The sequence below is a fragment of the Bos indicus x Bos taurus genome, chromosome 3 (genome assembly GCF_003369695.1).
Source record: "Bos indicus x Bos taurus breed Angus x Brahman F1 hybrid chromosome 3, Bos_hybrid_MaternalHap_v2.0, whole genome shotgun sequence".
In the NCBI taxonomy this organism is placed as follows: Eukaryota; Metazoa; Chordata; class Mammalia; order Artiodactyla; family Bovidae; genus Bos; species Bos indicus x Bos taurus.
Window position 1 is genome coordinate 43,010,449 of NC_040078.1, and position 20,387 is coordinate 43,030,835.

General features: G+C 41.6%; 1 protein-coding gene across 8 annotated transcripts in view; it reads right to left on the bottom strand.

Moving 5' to 3' along the window:
* The window catches only part of CDC14A (cell division cycle 14A), a 190,951-nt gene that overhangs the window by 66,629 nt on the left and 103,935 nt on the right, over window positions 1-20,387 (bottom strand). For all 8 annotated transcript variants that reach the window (XR_003510288.1, XM_027536391.1, XM_027536393.1 and 5 more), the window contains 2 exons: window positions 11,299-11,386; window positions 395-625 (listed from right to left, as the gene is read on the bottom strand). Coding sequence is in view for 7 of the 8 variants with exons in the window: in XM_027536391.1 (XP_027392192.1) it covers window positions 395-625; window positions 11,299-11,386 (319 nt within the window). In the remaining variant the exon portion in view is untranslated. The remainder of the gene's footprint in view (window positions 1-394; window positions 626-11,298; window positions 11,387-20,387) is intronic.

Genomic DNA, 20,387 nt, shown 5'->3' on the forward strand with positions numbered 1-20,387 from the left:
TGTACTGTAGGCCGCCAGGCTCCTCTGTCCATGGAGTTTCTCCAGGCAAGAATACTGGAGTGGGTTGCCATGCCCTTCAACAGGGGATCTTCCCAATCCAGGGACTGAACCCAGGTGTCTGGCATTGCAGGGGGATTCTTTACCATCTGAGCCACCAGGGAAGCCCAAGAATACTGGAGTGGGTACCCTATCCCTTTCCCCAGGGGTTCTTCCCAACCCAGGAATCGAACTGGGGTCTCCTGTTACCAGCTGAGCTGGGGCGGGGGGCCGGGGTTCCAGTGTTCTAAAACCAAACCCATTTGTTTCCTAAGAAGCTAACTGGTTTTGTTTCGCCTGTTGTGCTGCCTTTGGTCTCACCCCCTTCCGGTGCCCACCAAGGCCTCCTTGCTCGCACCTTTGCAGTGGACGGCGATCGCCCCCTCGGTGTTCTCGCAGATATTCAGGAACCTCCGCACGATGTTGTCGCTGGGAGTGCTGCCGTCGATGAAGAAGAGGTCATAGTGCTCGAAGCCCGCATCCGTGAAGCGCTTCGCCTCGTAGATCTTTTTGTTCAGCCTCACGACCGCCGTCACGTTATGCTTTTTGAAATAAGGAAAGTAGGCTTCGGGGGCGTGAAGAGGATAACCTAAAGGGAAGCAGCAGGTGTAAGCAAAAGGCACGTATGTCGTCTCATGTAACCCAGGAACACGAAAACCCTTCAAGATAGAGATCAGTCTCAACAGAGCTTAGGAAGAAAGTGCATTTCAGGAGAGGGTGAAGTCGAAGCACCTTCCTAAAAGCAGCCATCTGAATAACTGGAGAAAAACACCATGGGAGGGAGAGAAGAAAAAAAAAAACATATGAGTATTGTAAAGAAACTCTTGAATAGTTCAAAACCTCAACCTCTTAAGATTCAAATCCCAGGAGCACGTGCCCTCCAAGCCAAAAACAAAGGCATTCATGAGGCCCTCAGGGTGCACAGTAGGCCTGGGAGGACTCTGTTTTTTCTTCCTCTTGACAAATACTTTTGAGCTACAGTTAAAGCCTTTTTGCCAGATGTATAGTTTTAATCTACAGTGCATTCCCCCACTGAAGAGCATACCTACTATGTACAAGTCACAAGTGCATGTAAGTTTTTTTTAATCCTCAGAACAACCTATTAAGATAAAAAGAGTAAACCCCATGTAACAGTTAACTAAAAGAGGTTGAGTAATCAGTTAAGGAGATATTTCCTTTTTTGAGGCGAACAAGTGGTCAGAATTGTGACTATTCCATTGTGAGTTGTCCAGCACCACGTGACTTGCTGGGAGCTGGGTTACAGATGCGTGACCTGTGGGTGCGTGCTAAGTCACTCTAGTCGTGTCCTACTTTGTGTGACTCTGTGGTCTGCAGCCCACCAGGCTCCTCTGTTCACGGAATTCTCTAGGCAAGAATACTGGAGTGGGTTGCCATGCCCTCTTCCAGGGGATTTTCCCAACCCTGGGATGGAACCATTGTCTCTCACATCTCCTTCATTGGCAGGTGGATTCTTTACAACTAGTGCCACCTGGGAAGCCCTACGCATGACCTACGCTTGGCCAGTCATGAAGGTGACCACTGGGGGCTCTGGCCACTGCAAGCCTTACCTAGTGGCCCCAGGGACTAAAGGGACTTATTTCTCAGCGCACTGATTACTACGGCTGTAACCCATTCAGGGCGCACCAAGTGAGATGATCGCACTCAGGACTCGTTCACCACTCAGGACTCCAAGCGTGGTGGGCAGCAGCAGCCAGCAAGGCAAACCAGCATTCTCTGCACTGTGTCCTTGGTTGTATTTCCTGCTGTCTCGAACCTCGAATATGCTGGTTGTTTCCTATTTTCTCTTAGTTGCAAGCCAACAAGAGTCTTAGGTGTACATTTAACATTTTCCCAAACTACCTTTCCCTCTGGTTTTCTGTCAGTTTGAAAAATGGGAGGCACTAAAACACGGCCGGAACAACTGGAGGCCAGAGGAGGAAGAGACACCACATGTTTTCCTGCCAGCATGGCTTCTGCAGAAGAGAGGAACTCCCAGCTTAGTTTGGCATTCCCAGCACCAGCCGAGCCTCATGGTCCCCACTCCTCAGGCCTCAAGTTCCAGCACCAGCCCTTCAGAGCTCCCAGGCTGGTAGTCTCACGTTTTCCTTTCTGTTCCCCTAACCCTGGCCTTAAAGGCAATAACTATTTCTTCCTTAATATGCTGTTTTTCTTTTTTTCCAGAGTTGCCCTTTTACTTTTTAACTTTCTTTCTAGCAAATTCCTTGGGCTTCCCTGGTGGCTCGGAAGGTAAAGAATCTATCTGCAAAGCTGGAGACCTGAGTTTCATCCCTAGATTGGGAAGATCCCCTGAAAGTTGTTGTTCAGTCATGTCCGACTCTTTGCAATCCCATGGATTGCAGCATGCCAGGCTTCCCTGTCCTTCATCATCTCCTGGAGCCTGATCAAACTCATGTTCATTGAGTCAGTGATGCCATCCACCCATCTCATCCTCTGTCGTCCCCTTCTCCTCCTGCCCTCAATCTTTCCCAGCATCAGGGTCTTTTCTAACAAGGCAGCTGGTCCCATCAGGTAGCCAAAGTATTGGAGCTTCAGCTTCACCATCAGTCCTTCCAATGAATATTCAGGATTGACTTCCTTTAGGACTGACTGGTTTGATCTCCTTGCAGTCCAAGGGACTCTCAAGAGTCTTCTCCAACACCACAGTTCAAAAGCATCAATTCTCCAGTGCTCAGCCTTCTTTATGGTCCAACTCTCACATTCACACATTACTACTGGAAAAACCATAAGTTTGACTATTCAGACCTTTGTCAGCAAAGTAATGTGTCTGTTTTTTAGTTTGCTGTCTAGGTTTGTCATAGCTTTTCTTCCAAGGAGGAAACATCTTTTAATTTCATCTCACCATCTGCAGTGATTTTGGAGTCCAAGAAAATAAAGTCTGTCACTGTTCCCATGGCTTCCCCATCTATTTGCCATGAAGTGATGGGACTGGATGCCATGACTTTCGTTTTTTGAATGTTGAGATTCCAGCCAGCTTTTTCACTCTCCTCTTTCACCTTCATCAAGAGGTTCTTTAGTTCCTCTTCACTTTTTGCCATAAGGGTGGTGTCATCTGCATATCTGAGGTTATTGATATTTCTCCCAGCAATCTTGATTCCAGCTTGTGCTTCATCCAGACCAGAATTTCGCATGATGTACTCTGAATATAAGTTAAATAAGCAGGGTGACAATATATAGCCTTGATGTACTTCTTTCCCAATTTGGAACCAGTTCATTGTTCCGTGTTCGGTTCTAACTGTTGCTTCTTGACCTGATACAGATTTCTCAGGAGACAGGTAAGGTGGTCTTCTTTAGGAATTTTCCATAATTTTTTGTGATCCACACAGTCAAAAGCTTTAGCGTAGTCAATGAAGCAGAAATAGAAGTTTTTCTGGAATTCTCTTGCTTTTTCTATGATCCAATGCATGTTGGCAATTTGATCTCTGGTTCCTATGCCTTTTCTAAATCCAGCTTGAACATCTGAAAGTTCTTGGTTCACATACTGTTGAAGCCTAGGCTTGGAGAATTTTGAGCATTAATTTGCTAGCCTGTGAAATGAGTGCAATTGTGTGGTAGTTGCCCCTGGAAGAGGAAATGGCAGCCCACTCCAATATATTTGCCTGGAGAATTCACTGGACAGAGGAGCCTGGAGGGCTACAGTCCATGTGATTGCAAAGAGTTGGACACAACTGAGCAACTAACACTTTAAGTTTCTAGCAAATTCCTTCTATTGCATCCCTTCCTTCTATTTGAAATGAAGTGGTTTCTAGTCCTGCCTGGATCCTGCTGAGATACGATCTTTCTTAGATCCTGCTCATTTCCTAAACCTCATTTTCCAGCCTTCCGTTGGAGGCTGTGAGCTCCCCAGCATAATCCCAATATGCCTTTTTGGTTTAATTTACCAGAGTTCTGCTGCCTGCAATCAAGAGCCCTAACTGGTACACTTGGCCAAGGCCACACAAGGGATAGAGGCAGAACTGGCAGACGGGCCTAACACAGCCCAAATACATGATTTTCACAAACCATGCTACTTTGGAGCAAACAAGTAATACAGAGTTTATTTAAAATCTTCTGTGTAGAAACAGTGACTTATACACATTTAGAGAAAACAGATGCTTTTCAGCTTAGGAAAAAAAAAACCAGATCTGTTTCCCTAGTTGGTTTGTGTGCTCAAATCATTTCCCAGCCTAAAGAGATAAATAACAAGTGCTCTTCTATTGTGTAAGGAATGGGAAGGAGAGGGTTCATGAATTCATGGCATGGGAACCTTCCCGTGGTATGATGGGCTGACAAGGGCTTCTGACCCTGGCTTCCTAGCACACTTGGCACCTCCATGATAGCACCTGTCATGAAGTGTGCTAATGGTTCATTTGGTACTGTCCCTTCCCTCCTCCAGAGAAGGCACTGGCGACCCACTCCAGTACTCTTGCCTGGAAACTCCCGTGGACGGAGGAGCCTGGTAGGCTGCAGTCCATGGTGTCGCTAAGAGTCGGACACGACTGAGCGACTTCACTTTCATTTTTCACTTTCATGCACTGGAGAAGGAAATGGCAACCCACTCCAGTGTTCTTACCTGGAGAATCCCAGGGACGGAAGAGCCTGGTGGGCTGCCGTCTATGGGGTCACACAGAGTCGGACACGACTGACGTGACTTAGCAGCAGCAGCAGCTCCCCTCCTCCACCAAAGCTGTGAGAGCTTCTCTTTTCATACATGAATTTCCATCATAAGTAAACAGCATTACAGATAATATACCTAAATCTACTATCAATAGAAACTATGTGTATCTTTTGAGAGAAGAACACTGAACAGGTATCCAGATTTGGCAATAGGGCATTGAAAAAATAACAATAATGGTAATAATCATACTTAACATATATTGAGCACTTCTATATGCCAGTCCCTAAGCTAAGTGTTTCATGTATATCATCTCAATAAACCTTACTCAGTTAACAATGCCTGGAAAAGTGAACTGACTCATGGAGACACTGCTGGGAAGAGACAGAGGCAGCGTTTGAACACTAGCAGTCAGATTGCCAAATGAAAGCTTTCAGTTTACCTTTGATAACAAGAATAAATGGGCTTCCCTGACAGCTCAACAGTAAAGAATATGCCTGCCATGGCAGGAGCTTTTGGGTTTGATCCCTGGGTCGGGAAGATCCCCTTGAGAAGAAAAATGACAACCCATTCCAGTATTCTTGCCTGGGAAATCCCATGGACAGAAGAGTCTGGTGGGCTATGGCCCATGGGGTCACAAAAGAGTCGGATACAACTTAACGACAGAACAACAGTCAGATTCCAGGGCTTGTGCTGGGGCTCATCTCAGGCAAAACCCAACTCTATTCTATGTTAGAAAACGGAATGTTATATGAACATTAAGGGCTGCACTTCCTAGAGTCGGTGAGCATATATCTTAAAAATCCTCAAAAAGTGTTTCGAACAAGTTATAACCAACAATGACAATATCCTCTGACTTCTAAACAACTGTTTGTGGGTGTTTTAACTGTGTTCAGATGCTTCTGATAGGGGACTGGTTTTATCAATGTGGACGGAGAAGGCAATGGCACCCCACTCCAGTACTCTTGCCTGGAAAATCCCATGGACAGAGGAGCCTCGTAGGCTGCAGGCCATTGGATGGTGAAGAGTCGGACACGACTGAGCGACTTCACTTTTACTTTTCACTTTCAGGCATTGGAGAAGGAAATGGCAACCCACTCCAGTGTTCTTGCCTGGAGAATCCCAGGGACAGGGGAGCTTGGTGGGCTGCCGTCTATGGGATCACACAGAGTCGGACACGACTGAAGCGACTTAGCATAGTGTGAACTGAGGGACCATTAGCATAGTGTGAACTGAGGGACCATTCAAACAAACCTTCCTCCGTCTGGCCGCTAGATGGAGCCCTGACATCATAAAGCTCAAGCACAGCCCTGGTGCTGACCAGAAAGATTTTCAGAAAGAGGGACTGTAAAAATGCATCTTTTCCGAGCCCCTCATTTAAAGTTAGGAAACTTCAGAACAGTAAAGTCAAATGACCAATCCACCCATTCTTTATTAAAAGTTAAAACGGCAAGATAGGCAGGAAAATTGGAAAGCAATAAAATATGTTTATTAGGTTCTCTAATGATAAAAATATAATCAGAGTATCTGCTCTCTAATAACACCTGTTAATGTGCCCGACACTGTGCAAGACACTTCCTAAAAAATCTCTGTTGTGTGTGTGAGTGTGCTCAGTTGCTCAGTCATGCCCGACTCTTTGTGACACCATGGACTGTAGCTCACCAGGCTCCTCTGTCCACGGGATTTCCTAGGCAAGAATATTGGAGTAGGTTGCCGTTTCCTCCTCCAGGGGATCCTCCCCTCTCAGGGATCCCACCCACATCTCTTGTGTCTCCTGCACTGGCAGGCGGATTTTTTTCACCACTGAGGATATCTGCAATCCTCACCAAATGCCTGCACAGTGTATCCCACTTTCCCCCTTTTGATACGAAGAGAAGTTGAGGAACTGGTGTAAGTTAACACAGCCAGTTAACTGATGCAATGGACATGAACTTGGGCAAACTTCGCGAGATGGTGAAGGACAAGAGAGGCCTGGCGTGCCGCTGCTGGGGTCGCAGAGTCGGATATGACTAAGCGACTGAACGACAACAACCATACAGCCAGGGGCAGAGGCAGGCTTCAACCAGCTCAGGCACTACACTTGAGCTTCTCTCCTTAAATGAGCCAGGTGACACTTCAAATTGTTGGGATTCTCTGTTCCAAGCTTTCTCTGTGCTTTTTACTTTCTTTTTAAGGTGGAAATGAGAAGGACATTGCCAGCTGAGAATTTGGGGAATTTTTTTGGAAAAAATTTGAAATCGAATTTGTCCTACTGCTATATTAGTCAAGTTTATTAACCAAAAAGGGGGTAGGGTTCCTCCCTTCCAACCTGTCAAAAAAAATGTGAACAAAGACGGCTGTAAGGAATTCCTGGTTAGTCTCTGCTGACACAACACACACTTAAGACTGTTACAATGCTTTCTGCCAGATCCCAAGATTTTAGGGCTTCCTTTTACTACATCCTAGCAACAGTCATTTGAGTGTTAATTTCTTGAAAGTATACCTTTTCTACTAACAAACCCCCTAAAACGACTTTCAGCCTCCCCAGGAAACATAGGGTTTGTCAACTCAAAAAAAGAAAAAAGAAAAAAGAATGTGCCAGGACTTCACTGTAACTGGATCAAGTTTACTAATTACATCAGAAAATATTTTCTTAAGTTCAAAAAGGACTCTTTACCTTAAATTAAAACCCTTTGCAAAAAATATAATGATACTTTCAGTGAATATCAGATTTTAAAATGGGGATTCAGGTAAAATATCAATATTCTAACAATTACAGCCTTAAATGAAATTGCTCTAGACATAAAAACTGATAAGTATTATATAAGCAGCACTTTCAGATCTTGTTTTACTTCCCTCAATGTGAGAGGGCACAACATATGTATTCAGAAAAGAAAAGATGAATATAGAGTGATGACTTGACAGTGGTTATTTTTAGATAATATAATTACACGTGACTTTTTATCTAGATTGCTTAAAGTTTCTATAGTGAACACGTTTTTCCTCTGAAGTAAAATAAAAAAAGAACACAGAATTTGGAATCAAAGTGACCTATGTTTGAATCCACACAATGCTACTTTCCAGCTCTGTCAACCTGGGCAAGTTAGGTTACCAAGCTTCTATCTTCTCATCCACAAAACAGCTACCCCCCTGCTCCAGGGGGTGGTTCTGATTATTCAACAGATGAAGTGTGCACAAAAGGCTTAGCATCGCTCCTGGCACATAAGCAAATGGTAGCTAATGATTTCCCCATGCTGTAAAATAGGACTGGAAACAATTTTAAGATTTTTGACAATTAAGAACTGACACACAAAGTACTCATGGCCTTTTACCTTGTGATTCCTCTTGAGAATATAGAAAAGAAACTGGGGCTGCAAAAAAGATATATGGACAAGTATGCCAACCATTACAGTTTTTAAAAAGTGAAAAACTGTGAATACCCAGATCTCATTCAAAAATTAATCAAGTAATTATCAAAACTATGGTATAGTAATTGAATGCATTCACAGAAAATTATAATGACGATCTACATTTATCATGAAGATTTACCATTATCTATATTTATAATGAAGATCTCCTTGCCATAGAAAGGAGTCTGTGATACATTAAGTGAAAAAAATAGTTGCTATAAGATATCAATCATGTTATAACTCCATGCTGATAAAAAAAAAAAAAAGAAATATTTTTGTAAGTCTCTGTGTGTGTGTGTATTCTTTAGGGAAAAAAAAAAAAAAAAAAAACTGTGTGCCAAAAACAAAAAACAGATAAAGAGAAAATTAATATCCTTAATAAATGTTGGAGAGGGTGTGGAGAAAAGGGAATCCTCTTACACTGTTGGTGGGAATGCAAACTAGTACAGCCACTATGGAGAACAGTGTGGAGATTCCTTAAAAAACTGGAAATAGAACTGCCTTATGATCCAGCAATCCCACTGCTGGGCATACACACTGACGAAACCAGAAGGGAAAGAGACACATGTACCCCAATGTTCATCGCAGCACTGTTTATAATAGCCAGGACATGGAAGCAACCTAGATGTGCATCAGCAGATGAATGGATAAGAAAGCTGTGGTACATATACACAATGGAGTATTACTCAGCCATTAAAAAGAATTCATTTGAATCAGTTCTAATGAGGTGGATGAAACTGGAGCCTATTAAACAGAGTGAAGTAAGCCAGAAGGAAAAACACCAATACAGTATACTAACGCATATATATGGAATTTAGAAAGATGATAACAATAACCCTGTGTACGAGACAGCAAAAGAGACACTGATGTATGGAACAGTCTTACGGACTCTGTGGGAGAGGGAGAGGGTGGGAAGATTTGCGAGAATGGCATTGAAACATGTAAAATATCATGTATGAAACGAGATGCCAGTCCAGGTTCAATGCACGATACTGGATGCTTGGGGCTAGTGCACTGGGACGACCCAGAGGGATGGTATGGGGAGGGAGGAGGGAGGAGGGTTCAGGATGGGGAGCACATGTATACCTGTGATGGATTCATTTTGATATTTGGCAAAACTAATACAATTATGTAAAGTTTAAAAATAAAAAAAATAATCCCACCACCAACTAGTAAACATAGAAAACATAGTTACAATTATAGATCACTTTTTATGCTGCTAATAATATTAGTTCATCTGCATTTTCTTCTTTTTCAAAAATGATAATCAGGCATTACCTCTATAAAAATATTTTAAATGGTTTTTAAAAATTATATTCCTCAGCTTCTCTTTAAGGAAATTTCATTTAAAAATGAAATCCTAAATGGTAAAATTCTTTCAGCTTCATGCAAAAACAAAGCCACTACAGAAACCATATGCCTACTTAAGTTTTCTGGGTCTGAGTTGGGTCATTTTGCACAAAAGGGAGATTTAATCAATCCTGTCTTGAAGACCAACTCTGGAAAAGCAGTTCCCTGAGGCACTTAACAAGTTATTCCTAACAATCCAACAGAAGAGAGGTTAATCAGTCAATGTCTTGAGTGAAAAAGACTCATGAGCAAATTTGTGAATAAGAAGATCTAACTCTGGCTTCAGTACAGTGACCGCCTGGTTGTCAGGAGGATTACCCATCCCCAGAGGAAAACCATAATTCAAGCAGAGTTCCCTGGGAGACAGATGATAGGTATGAAATGATAGGCACATGTGTGAAAATGCAAACAAATGATCAAATCCAAATAAATGAATAACCATATGCAATGAAACTAGATTTTGGAATAAATAGCTATGATGATGATGATAATTTAAAGAAGAATAAATCTAGAATAGGGGTTTTCAATTATGTTTCTTTGGAGGACTAGAGTTTCAACTGTAAGACCAGATAGGGGGCAGGAAAAAGATGAGTTATTATGTTCATGGGTGATATTTTTAAAATTTATGTATTTCTCCCATAAATCATTCTTAAACTTTTGGTGCCTATCATTATTTGTGTTCTAGGGAATGTGAGGTTAAAAAATAATAATAATAAGTAAAAAAAAAATATGCTAATGAGGAAACTCACATAGTCAACCACATTTCATTCAAAAGGCTTATTTTTTTTAAAAGGCTTATTTTTTTATTAAATTTATTTATTTTTAATTGAAGAATAATTGCTTTACAGTATTATGTTGGTTTTTGCCAAACATCAACATGAATCAGCCATAGGTATACCTATGTCCCTTCCCTCAAGAGGCTTATTTTTAGTCTTTTTTTTCCCCTGAATATGTATGCCTCTGGCTATACAAAGACTGCAAATAAGTAGTTTAACTTTTGTCAGCTGGAAGATTGTTCCTAGCTGTCAGGATGGAACTGAACAGATCAGTGCGGTAACGAGGTTTAGAAGCTATACTCTGTGCTGAAGTACCACCGGTTCTGCATATTACTCTGTGAACTTGGGCAAATTCCCTGCTCATAAGCCTCGGTTTCCTCCTCTGTGAAATGGATAGTGCCTACACGACATAGAATCGTGTGTGCACTAAATGAGATGGTGCTGTGATTAGCTGGTAACTAGCACACAGTTGCCTGGAAAATCCCATGGGAGGAGGAGCCTGGTGGGCTGCAGTCCATGGGGTCGCTAAGAGTCGGACACCACTGAGCGACTTTACTTTCACTTTTCACTTTCATGCATTGGAGAAGGAAATGGCAACCCACTCCAGTGTTCTTGCCTGGAGAACCCCAGGGACAGGGGAGCCTGGTGGGCTGCCGTCTATGGGGTCGCACAGAGTTGGACACGACTGAAGCAACTTAGCAGCAGCAACAGCAGCAGCACACAGTAAGTACTCAATAAATGATACCATCATCACATTATTAATCATGTTGTTCCCAAAAGAATACTGTGATGTGCAGCACGCCTCCACCACCAAATAAATCTGAGATCGGCTGATACAATTCATCAACCTGCTTATTGTTGTGATCAGCTGGTTTCTCAGATTCTTCTTTAATAATTGGGTCAAGGTAAAGTGAACACACTATTAACAGCAACCTACAAATTTGCTAGTTTTAAACAGTGATTATAGTTCCACTCACTAAACTCTAAATTTAACATACTAATTACTACTGTTCAACTTTTTAATTAATAAATATTCTTTGGAGAATATTACCAAAAGAAAGCATTATCTTAGGAAACCAAGAAATGAAAGAAGATTAACTAATATTTTCAGAGGGTAAAGTAAAGAAAAACCTACCATTTTCAATTTTGCTTTTGGGATGTGGTCCACTAAATGCTAAAAATTTTCCCGGAACAATCCAGTTGAAGTCACCATTTTCAACTCGCTGGGAGGATTTTGTGAGAAAAGAGAAGAAAAATATTTTATAATCCTTATACAATTTAGAAGACCCTTACAAATAAAACTGCTTTGGCATAGCAGTCATTGTTTTTACACAGTAGAACAGTTTTTAAAACAAGTTTAAACATGGAGTACTTTTTGAAAATAATATATTGATAAAATATTTTAAATGTATTAATACAGCCTTAAAATATAGCAGAGAAATGGTTTCACATATTGCCAGTAGAAATGACCAAATTTTTATTAACCTAGTATGCAGTAAATGGAGAAGGCAATGGCACCCCACTCCAGTACCCTTGCCTGGAAAATCCCACGGACGGAGGAGCCTGGTAGGCTGCAGTCCATGGGGTCACTGAGAGTCGGACACAACTGAGCGACTTCACTTTCACTTTTCACTTTCATGCATGGGAGAAGGAAATGACAACCTACTCCAGTGTTCTTGCCTGGAGAATCCCAGGGACGGGGGAGCCTGGTGGGCTGCCGTCTATGGGGTCGCACAGAGTCGGACATGACTGAAGCGACTTAGCAGTACTAGACTAACTGGACATACATGAAGACAAAATAATACAGCTTAAAATAAAAAAAATCTGATTCTCAAAATTTTATGCATTTTTATCTAGAAAAGTTTAGAAAACTTTATTTAAAGTGGAGATACTTTGCTGAAAATAATTTTGTCTTTTGGCTACTCTGCAATGAAAATGACATGAAAACAAACATTGCTTGTCCTGGCAAGAAATAAAGGCAAACAACAGAAGACATAAAATACAAGCATTTTCCATGAATATGGTAAACATCCTTGAAACAATGAAAAAAAAATCAAAAAATATCTGGGTCATGAGGAACACATCTCCCTTTTTTGTTTGTTTTTGTAGGTTGCTATATTTTGTCAGTGCTGATCTTTAGACTGGGAAACAGAAGTCAGGAATGAGAGACAGGCTCATCAAACCCTCATGGTATACCACAAACTGGAGACAGCCAGGGTCTACTGCAGGGGCTACCAACCCAACAGTCACAAGGGTCAGGCAAGAGACATCAGCTCAGTTCAGTCGCTCAGTCGTGTCCAATTCTTTGCAACCCCATGGACTACAGCATGCCAGGCTTCCCTGTCCTTCACCAACTCCCAGAGCTTGCTCAAACTCATGTCCATAGAGTCAGTGATGCCATCCAACCATCTCATCCTTTGTCATCCCCTTCGCCTCCTGCCTTCAATCTTTCCCAGCATCAGCATCTTTTCCAACGAGTCAGTTCTTCCCATCAGGTGGCCAAAGTATTGGAATTTCAGCTTCAGTATCAGTCCTTCCAATGAATATTCAGGACTGATTTCCGTTAGGATTGACAGCTTTGACCTCCTTGCAGTCCAAAGGATTCTCAAGAGTCTTCTCCAACACCACAGTTCAAAAGTATCAATTCTTCAGCACTTAGAGTTCTTTATGATCCAATCAACTCTCATATCCATACATGACTACTGGAAAAACCATAGCTTTGACTAGACGGACCCTTGTCAGCAAAGTAATGTCTCTGCTTTTTAATATGCTGTCTGGGATTATCATAGCTTTTCCTCCAAGGAGCAAGCATCTTTTTAATTTCATGGCCGCAGTCACCATCTGTAGTGATTTTGGAGCCCAAGACAGTGGCTTGCTGCAGGGTCAGGAACACTAAATACAACTATGTGTGCACAAGTCCTTTTGAAGGAGGTCCCATCACCTTCATTACCCCTACCATAGTTTGACCTCGGGCCAAACAAGAGGAAGGGAACACAGCCCCACCCATCAACAGAAAATTGGATTAAAGATTTACTGAGCATGGCCCTACTCATCAGAACAAGACCCAGTTTCCCCCACAGTCAGTCTCTCCCATCAGGAAGCTTCCATAAGCCTCTTATCCTTATCCATAGAGAGAAGACAGAATGAAACCACAATCACAGAAACTAACCAAACTGATCACATGGACCACAGCCTTGTCTAACTCAATGAAACTATGAGCCATGCCGTGTAGGGCCACCCAAGGTGGACAGATCATGGTGGAGAGTTCTGACAAAACGTGGTCCACTGGAGAAGGGAATGGCAAACCACTTCAGTATTCTTGCCTTAAGAACCCCATGAACAGTATGAAAAGGCAAGAAGCATATAGAGGCAAATGCCCCTCAGTCCTAGCCAACTGTCCACAGGAAAGTTGCTTGAATATGACCGATCTTCCAACTGGATGTTCATGTAAAATCTCTCTACATTTGAAGCATTTTAAATTGTTTTTAAATACTAGTAAACCAAATAAAACACATGAGTGGACCGACTTTAATTAACAGCTCTCAGTCTCTGCTCTACACACTCTAGGACCCTCAGGAAACACCTGAAAACCAGGCAAGGGGTCGCGCATCCTCCCACTACTCTTTTGTTTCCTTCACTTTCTTCCCTTCCTGGTGTGCCTCTGAACCCACGGAACACTGGGGCAGGATTGAGGGTACCCAAACTTTGCATGCTACTGGGACACAGTTGTGCAGTGCATCACAGAACATGTGTATCTCTTCTTCCCGCAAGCACTGTTTAGCCCACCCCTAACCCCTACTCCCACCCCACCACCAGGTGCAGCTTCCAGGCTCCAATGGAGGTACCTGTGCTAGGCTTCCTCTAGCACTGCATAGGTACCTCCCCAGGCAGGGAAGGAAGGCAGTTCTCTCTGCTGGGCCAAGGTAATCCACATGAAAGGCTCCGTGCTCCACTACTCAGCCCAGACCTCAATGTGGAGATCTGTGTCAAATACAGTCTGCACTCTGCTGTAAGAGCTCACGTGTACATGTGCATGCTCAGTTGCCCAGTTATGTCTGACTCTTTATGATCCCATGGACTTCAGCCCGCCAGGCTCTTCTATCCATGGAATTTTCTAGGCAAGAATACTGGAGTGGGTTGCCATTTCCTCCTCCAGGGGATCCTCCCAGGGACCGAACCCACCTCTCCTGCGTCTCCTGCATTGGCAGGCGGATTCTTTACCACTCAGCCATTTAGAGTAATGCCACCAAGGAAATCGGGAGCCTCTCCCGATAAGTAATTACTTATACTGCCGATTGGATTTGATTTTCACAAAAACCATAACTTAGCTGTACAATTTTCATGTTTAAAATGCAGACGGTTCTTTCCAGATATAAAAGTTATAAATGAAACTTTGCATGACACCTTGTAAATGTCTGAATTGCATTAATCTAATCATGATAAACATAAAATCTCTATAATGTCCTAAATAAAATCTTAGAGATGCTATGAATGTTCATGCCAAATTAAATGCCAAGCACTGCTATCCACTTAGAATAATTTGAATAAAGAATCTAATATATAGCTGTTTATGATAATTAAACATTTTCTTATTTAAATAAAGCAGTCAAATTAATGGCCAAATATTCCTTTCAAGTAATTTCTAAGCTTAAGACATTTTTAAAATTCAAAAATAAAGCTATGCTGTAATCACCAAAAGGCTAAAACCAACTATTTATGAACAGTAGAAGAAAACAGGCTTCTACGTTTACTATTCCTGTATCCTTGAACAGGAAGTGGGCCTACATAAATACATTGTGCTATGTCTGTTTATGCGGATTAAAGACATCTGTATGGTTAACTAGTAACCTTCTGTAATCAATTATATGGAGAGAGGCAATGGACTCACTCACAGAACCAAAAGAATATGTTTCCAACTCTGCCTACCCAAAACATTAGATAAACGTTAGATAATACTGGGCTACGTTTAGTAGCTTGGATAAGGTTAATGGTGTAAATGATAAGATTTAGGTCTTAGATCCAAATCTTACAAAAAAAATTAATAAGAAAATTATAGCTTTTAACTAATACATTAAACTTACTGGTAAGTTTCCAAAATTAATATCCATGCCTTCTCTCACAGTAGATTATACAAATGTCAATATTTATCAATTATAAAATACTTATGATGACACAAACTGGTTTTTCTAATTAAATGTGTGTGCCTGCGCATATGAGTGTGCACATGTGCACACACATACACACACACACTTCCAAGAAACCTAGATCAGACAGGAACTTAAAATACTTTCCAACATTACCACATTTACAAACTAACATCTAGGCAAAGGTGAAGTGAGAGACTGATTTTACCTCTTCCAATCTAAAGCCTACAACCTAAGTAGAGAAACCGCAGGTGTTCTTCACTGCAAGAAAACCCCAAAATGAAAATCTGAGTTCTTGAAACTGATACATTTATGTGTTAACATTCATGTAACTCTAGGATACTTGAACTTACAAAAGACTCACCACATTTCTTTGGAATAGTTAACCCTCCTGGTGCATTTAGTTTGCAAAAAAAAAGGAATCAATGTTTCTTACAAAGTAAAACAGCATTAAAACTGAAAAATTTCTTGAATAAGAATTAAATAAAATCTAATTTGATTTGAACACATGAATTTTTACAACTTCTAAGAAGGCATCTCTCTGTTGAGATGGTCGCAGTCTCTGAAAAGAATACGGAAAAACATTTGGCCATTTTACCACTATAAAAAACAGACACTAAGAGAGAAAAGATAGGCCTTTGGGCTGACAATTACTGGACTGGTTCCCTTTATCAACAGATGTGTTTTCTAATACAATACAGATAAACAGTTTTTAAGCATGATTCAAAATTCATTAAAATATTTGCTAAGCCTTTATTATATATCAAGGACTATAATTTGTGTCATACATAAAATAAAAATATTCCCTCTGTTCTCTTAAGGAGTATGAAAACAAGTAACAAATAACATTAATAAGAATAACAGCAAACACATATGCACCACAGGCTCTGCACTAGGCACTACAGTATTACATGCACTTGTTTCCTTAGGGCAGCCTTTAAGGTTGGTGTTATTACCATCTCCATTCTACCCATTGCTATAGACTGAATGTTTGTGCCTTCCCAAAATACACATGTTGAAACCAAATCCCCAGTGGAATGGTATTAGGAAGTGGGCCCTTTGGGAGATTAGGCCATGATGATTGGAGACCTTATGGATGGATTAGTGACCTTATAAGAGACCCCCAGAGAGCTCCCTCTGTGAGGACACAGGGAGGACATAGAAGAATCTGGCCATCTATGAACCAGGAGGAGGGCCATTTCCAGACAACAGTTCTGCCGGTGTCTTGATCTTGGATTTCCCAGCCTCCAGAACTATGAAAATAAGTGTCTGTTGTTTAAGCCACAGTCTACGATACTTTGTTATAGCAGCCTGAACTAAGACATTCATTAAAGAAAAGGCTGCATTAAACTTTAATAAATGCTATCATACACATACATAAGAGGTTTCATGATGGCACAAATATTATTTTAAAAATAAAGACAGAACTACCAGGTCTTTTTTATTCATTAAAACACCTTCTTTATATTTCCTTACCTTCTGAAACAATAAAATAGTGTTGACAATATAGTTGTATTACATAAACACAAATATGCTGTCATGACTGGCACTTTGTGAGCTTAAAGCAAAGTAAATATTTGAGGTATTTGGCTTAAATTAAGTTGCCTTGCTATTTGGCTTTAAATAATAACCAACTCTAGATCATTACTTTAGATCCTCTTGTCCTGCCTCTTGAGAAACCTGTATGCAGGTCAGGAAGCAACAGTTAGAACTGGACATGGAACAACAGACTGGTTCCAAATAGGAAAAGGAGTACGTCAAGGCTGTATATTGTCAGCCTGCTTATTTAACTTATATGCAGAGTACATCATGAGAAACGCTGGGCTGGATGAAGCACAAGCTGGAATCTAAGATTGCCGGGAGAAATATCAATAACCTCAGATATGCAGATGACACCACCCTTATGGCAGAAAGTGAAGAACTAAAGAGTCTCTTGATAAAAGTGAAAGAGGAGAGTGAAAAAGCTGCCTTAAAGCTCAACATTCAGAAAACTAAGATCATGGCATCCGGCCCCATCACTTCATGGCAAATAGATGGGGAAACAGTGGCTGACTTTATTTTTCTGGGCTCCAAAATCACTGCAGATGGTGATTGCAGCCATGAAATTAAAAGATGCTTACTCCTTGGAAGGAAAGTTATGACCAACCTAGATAGCAGTTTAAGAAGCAGAGACATTACTTTGTCAACAAAGGTTTGTCTAGTCAAGGCTATGGTTTTTCCAGTGGTCATGTATGGATGTGAGAGTTGGACTATAAAGAAAGCTGAACGCTGAAGAATTGATGCTTTTGAACCATGGTGTTGGAGAAGATTCTTGAGAGTCCCTTGGACTGCAAGGAGATCAAACCAGTCCATCCTAAAGGAGATCAGTCCTGGCTGTTCATTGGAAGGACTGATACTGAAGCTGAAACTCCAATACTTTGGTCACGTGATGCAAAAAGCTGACTCATTTGAAAAGACCCTGATGCTGGGAGGAATTGGGGGCAGGAGGAGAAGGGGACGACAGAGGATGAGATGGTTGGATGGCATCACCAACCCAATGGACATGGGTTTGGGTGGATTCCGGGAGTTGGTGATGGACGGGGAGGCCTGGCGTGCTGCGGTTCATGGGATTGCAAAGAGTCAGACACGACTGAGCAACTAACTGAACTGAACTTTGAGAGGAACAGTGTGGTAGAGGGAAAGAGCAGCCCCATGTGGATGACTGCGTCACCTCTAAATACAGAAAACATTTAGGGACCTTCACCCGCAGCCCCATCCAGTGAATGCCCCTGCTGGCACAACCGCAGGGAGCAAGAATCTGGTGTACGTGTATAGGTGCCTTTCCAGTGCTCAAGACATCAAGATTTGAGGCCATCAGCATATATGTGGTTGCTGAATTTGGAGACAGTCCCCTCACTCATGGAAAATGTTTTGAACCAGAAATCACTTGGCCTAGAGACCAGTAGCATTTCTGGTGGCCAAAGGAAGAGAAAGAACCTGCAAGGGAGCCCAAGACATGTCCAGAGATGGAAGGAAGAGAAAAGCAAGAGACAGAATTTTGAAGTTGGGGAAGGAAAGTGAGTTTCTAGAATTAGAGAGTGGCCACAGAGTAAATCAAGTAGGAAGAAGACCAAGTCAACTGTTCCGTCTGGGTAACTCTTGCATTAAACAAGAACAGTTTCAGTTGAATGATAAGGGTCAAGGCAAGACCCATTATCAGTTGACTGCGTGAGTGACAACAAATTCAAGACTGCTCTCTTTAGAAGTGGAGGTGAAAGGAAGGACAGAGACCAAACAATAAATAGAGAGGAAGAAAAAAAATGGGGAATTTCTTTGACCTCAAGATACTTTACAAATTTAACCAACACAATCTTTGAAGCAGCAATGGGTACAGTGTTTTAGTAGATGTGAAAACACTGGGTCCAAGAAGATTGAATCTTGCTTCCTTAAACTTGTGGTCTTTGGGGGTATAATCAACCCTACAGGACAGCTCCAGGGAAATGCTTCTAAAAGTTCTTTTAATAGTCACCCTGTGAGGCTCACCTCCCTAGTCCCTCCAAGTGTGAGGACATGCTCATATACCTGCATTCTGGAGCTTGCTTGACCCAGTCATATGACAGGAATTCAAAACTACAGTGCCAGAACTTCACGTCTTTTTTTTTTCTCCCCCAGTTTTTTCATTCACAGAGAACAAAGCAAGCAGCATTCAGTTCAGTTCAGTTCAATTGCTCAGTCGTGTCCGACTCTTTGCTACCCCATGAATCGCAGCACACCAGGCCTCCCTGTCCATCACCAACTCCCGGAGTTCACCCAAACTCATGTGCATCGAGTCGGTGATGCCATCCAGCCATCTCATCTTCTGTCGTCCCCTTCTCCTCCTGCCCCCAATCCCTCCCAGCATCAGGGTCTTGTCCAGTGAGTCAACTCTTCGCATGAGGTGGCCAAAGTATTGGAGTTTCAGCCTCAGCATCAGTCCTTCCAATGAACACCCAACAAAGGTCCATCTAGTCAAGGCTAGGGTTTTTCCAGTGGTCATGTATGGATGTGAGAGATGGACTGTGAAGAAAGCTGAGCGCTGAAGCAGCATTAGATAACATTCTAATTTGCTATACAAATTCTAATTGAAAGCAAAGCCTTGAAACCTCATATGTCAGATGTTCAACAAATATTCCTGCCCTTGACCTGAGGTAACACACTGAGAGAGAAGAGTCCTGACAAACTTTATTTTCAAGGTATATACAAAAGGGCAATATTGGGCATTTACCCCACCTGATCATTTGACAATTTACTTATTAAACTGCAATGAAGAATGACATAGTCAACCTGGGGACAGTCTCTGTTCATATATTAAACTAAACTGACATTACATGCTAGCCCTGATTGAAGATTACAATATCTAGCAATCTGTGTTGCAAATAAGTGGGTTTTTTTAAAAAAAGAAAATAACAACTCACTCTTGCTTCATAGATTGGCTGGTAATGAAAAAAAAGAAATGTCATTTCAAGAAGTTGCCTATCGTAATCAATAAATTTTCTCCCTGGAGTGTCACTACAAAATCAAAGTGGATTCTTAATTAATATGTCTTGCTCATTTGCTATTGAAAAGTAGTTAGTTTTAACAGATAATATAAAATATCTTGAAATGTGTTATACTCCTGCTTTTAGAACTCATTCGCTCATTTATTCATTAGTTCTTTCACTTCATAAACATTTAATGACAGCCCACTATGAGTATTCTGTGCTACTGGGTTACTTATTGATACAAAAATGAGTGAGACACGGTTCTTGACTTCAAGTACCCAGAGTGCAGGGATGTCACAGGTGTGTAAACAGAGCATCACACAAGGCTGTGTGAGAAGAGCTCCCATCGAGTTAAGAATGACTGTGTTGTTTTTGTTGTTTTTCAGTTGCTAAGTCGTATCCAACTCCTTGGGATTCCATGTACTCCAGCATGTCAGGCTCCTCTGTCCTCCACTATCTCCTGGAGTTTGCTCAAATTCACGTCCATTGAGTCAGTGATGTTATCTAAACATCTCATCCTCTGCCACCCCCTTTCTCCTCCTGCCCTCTATCTCTCCCAGCATCAGGGTCTTTTCCAATAA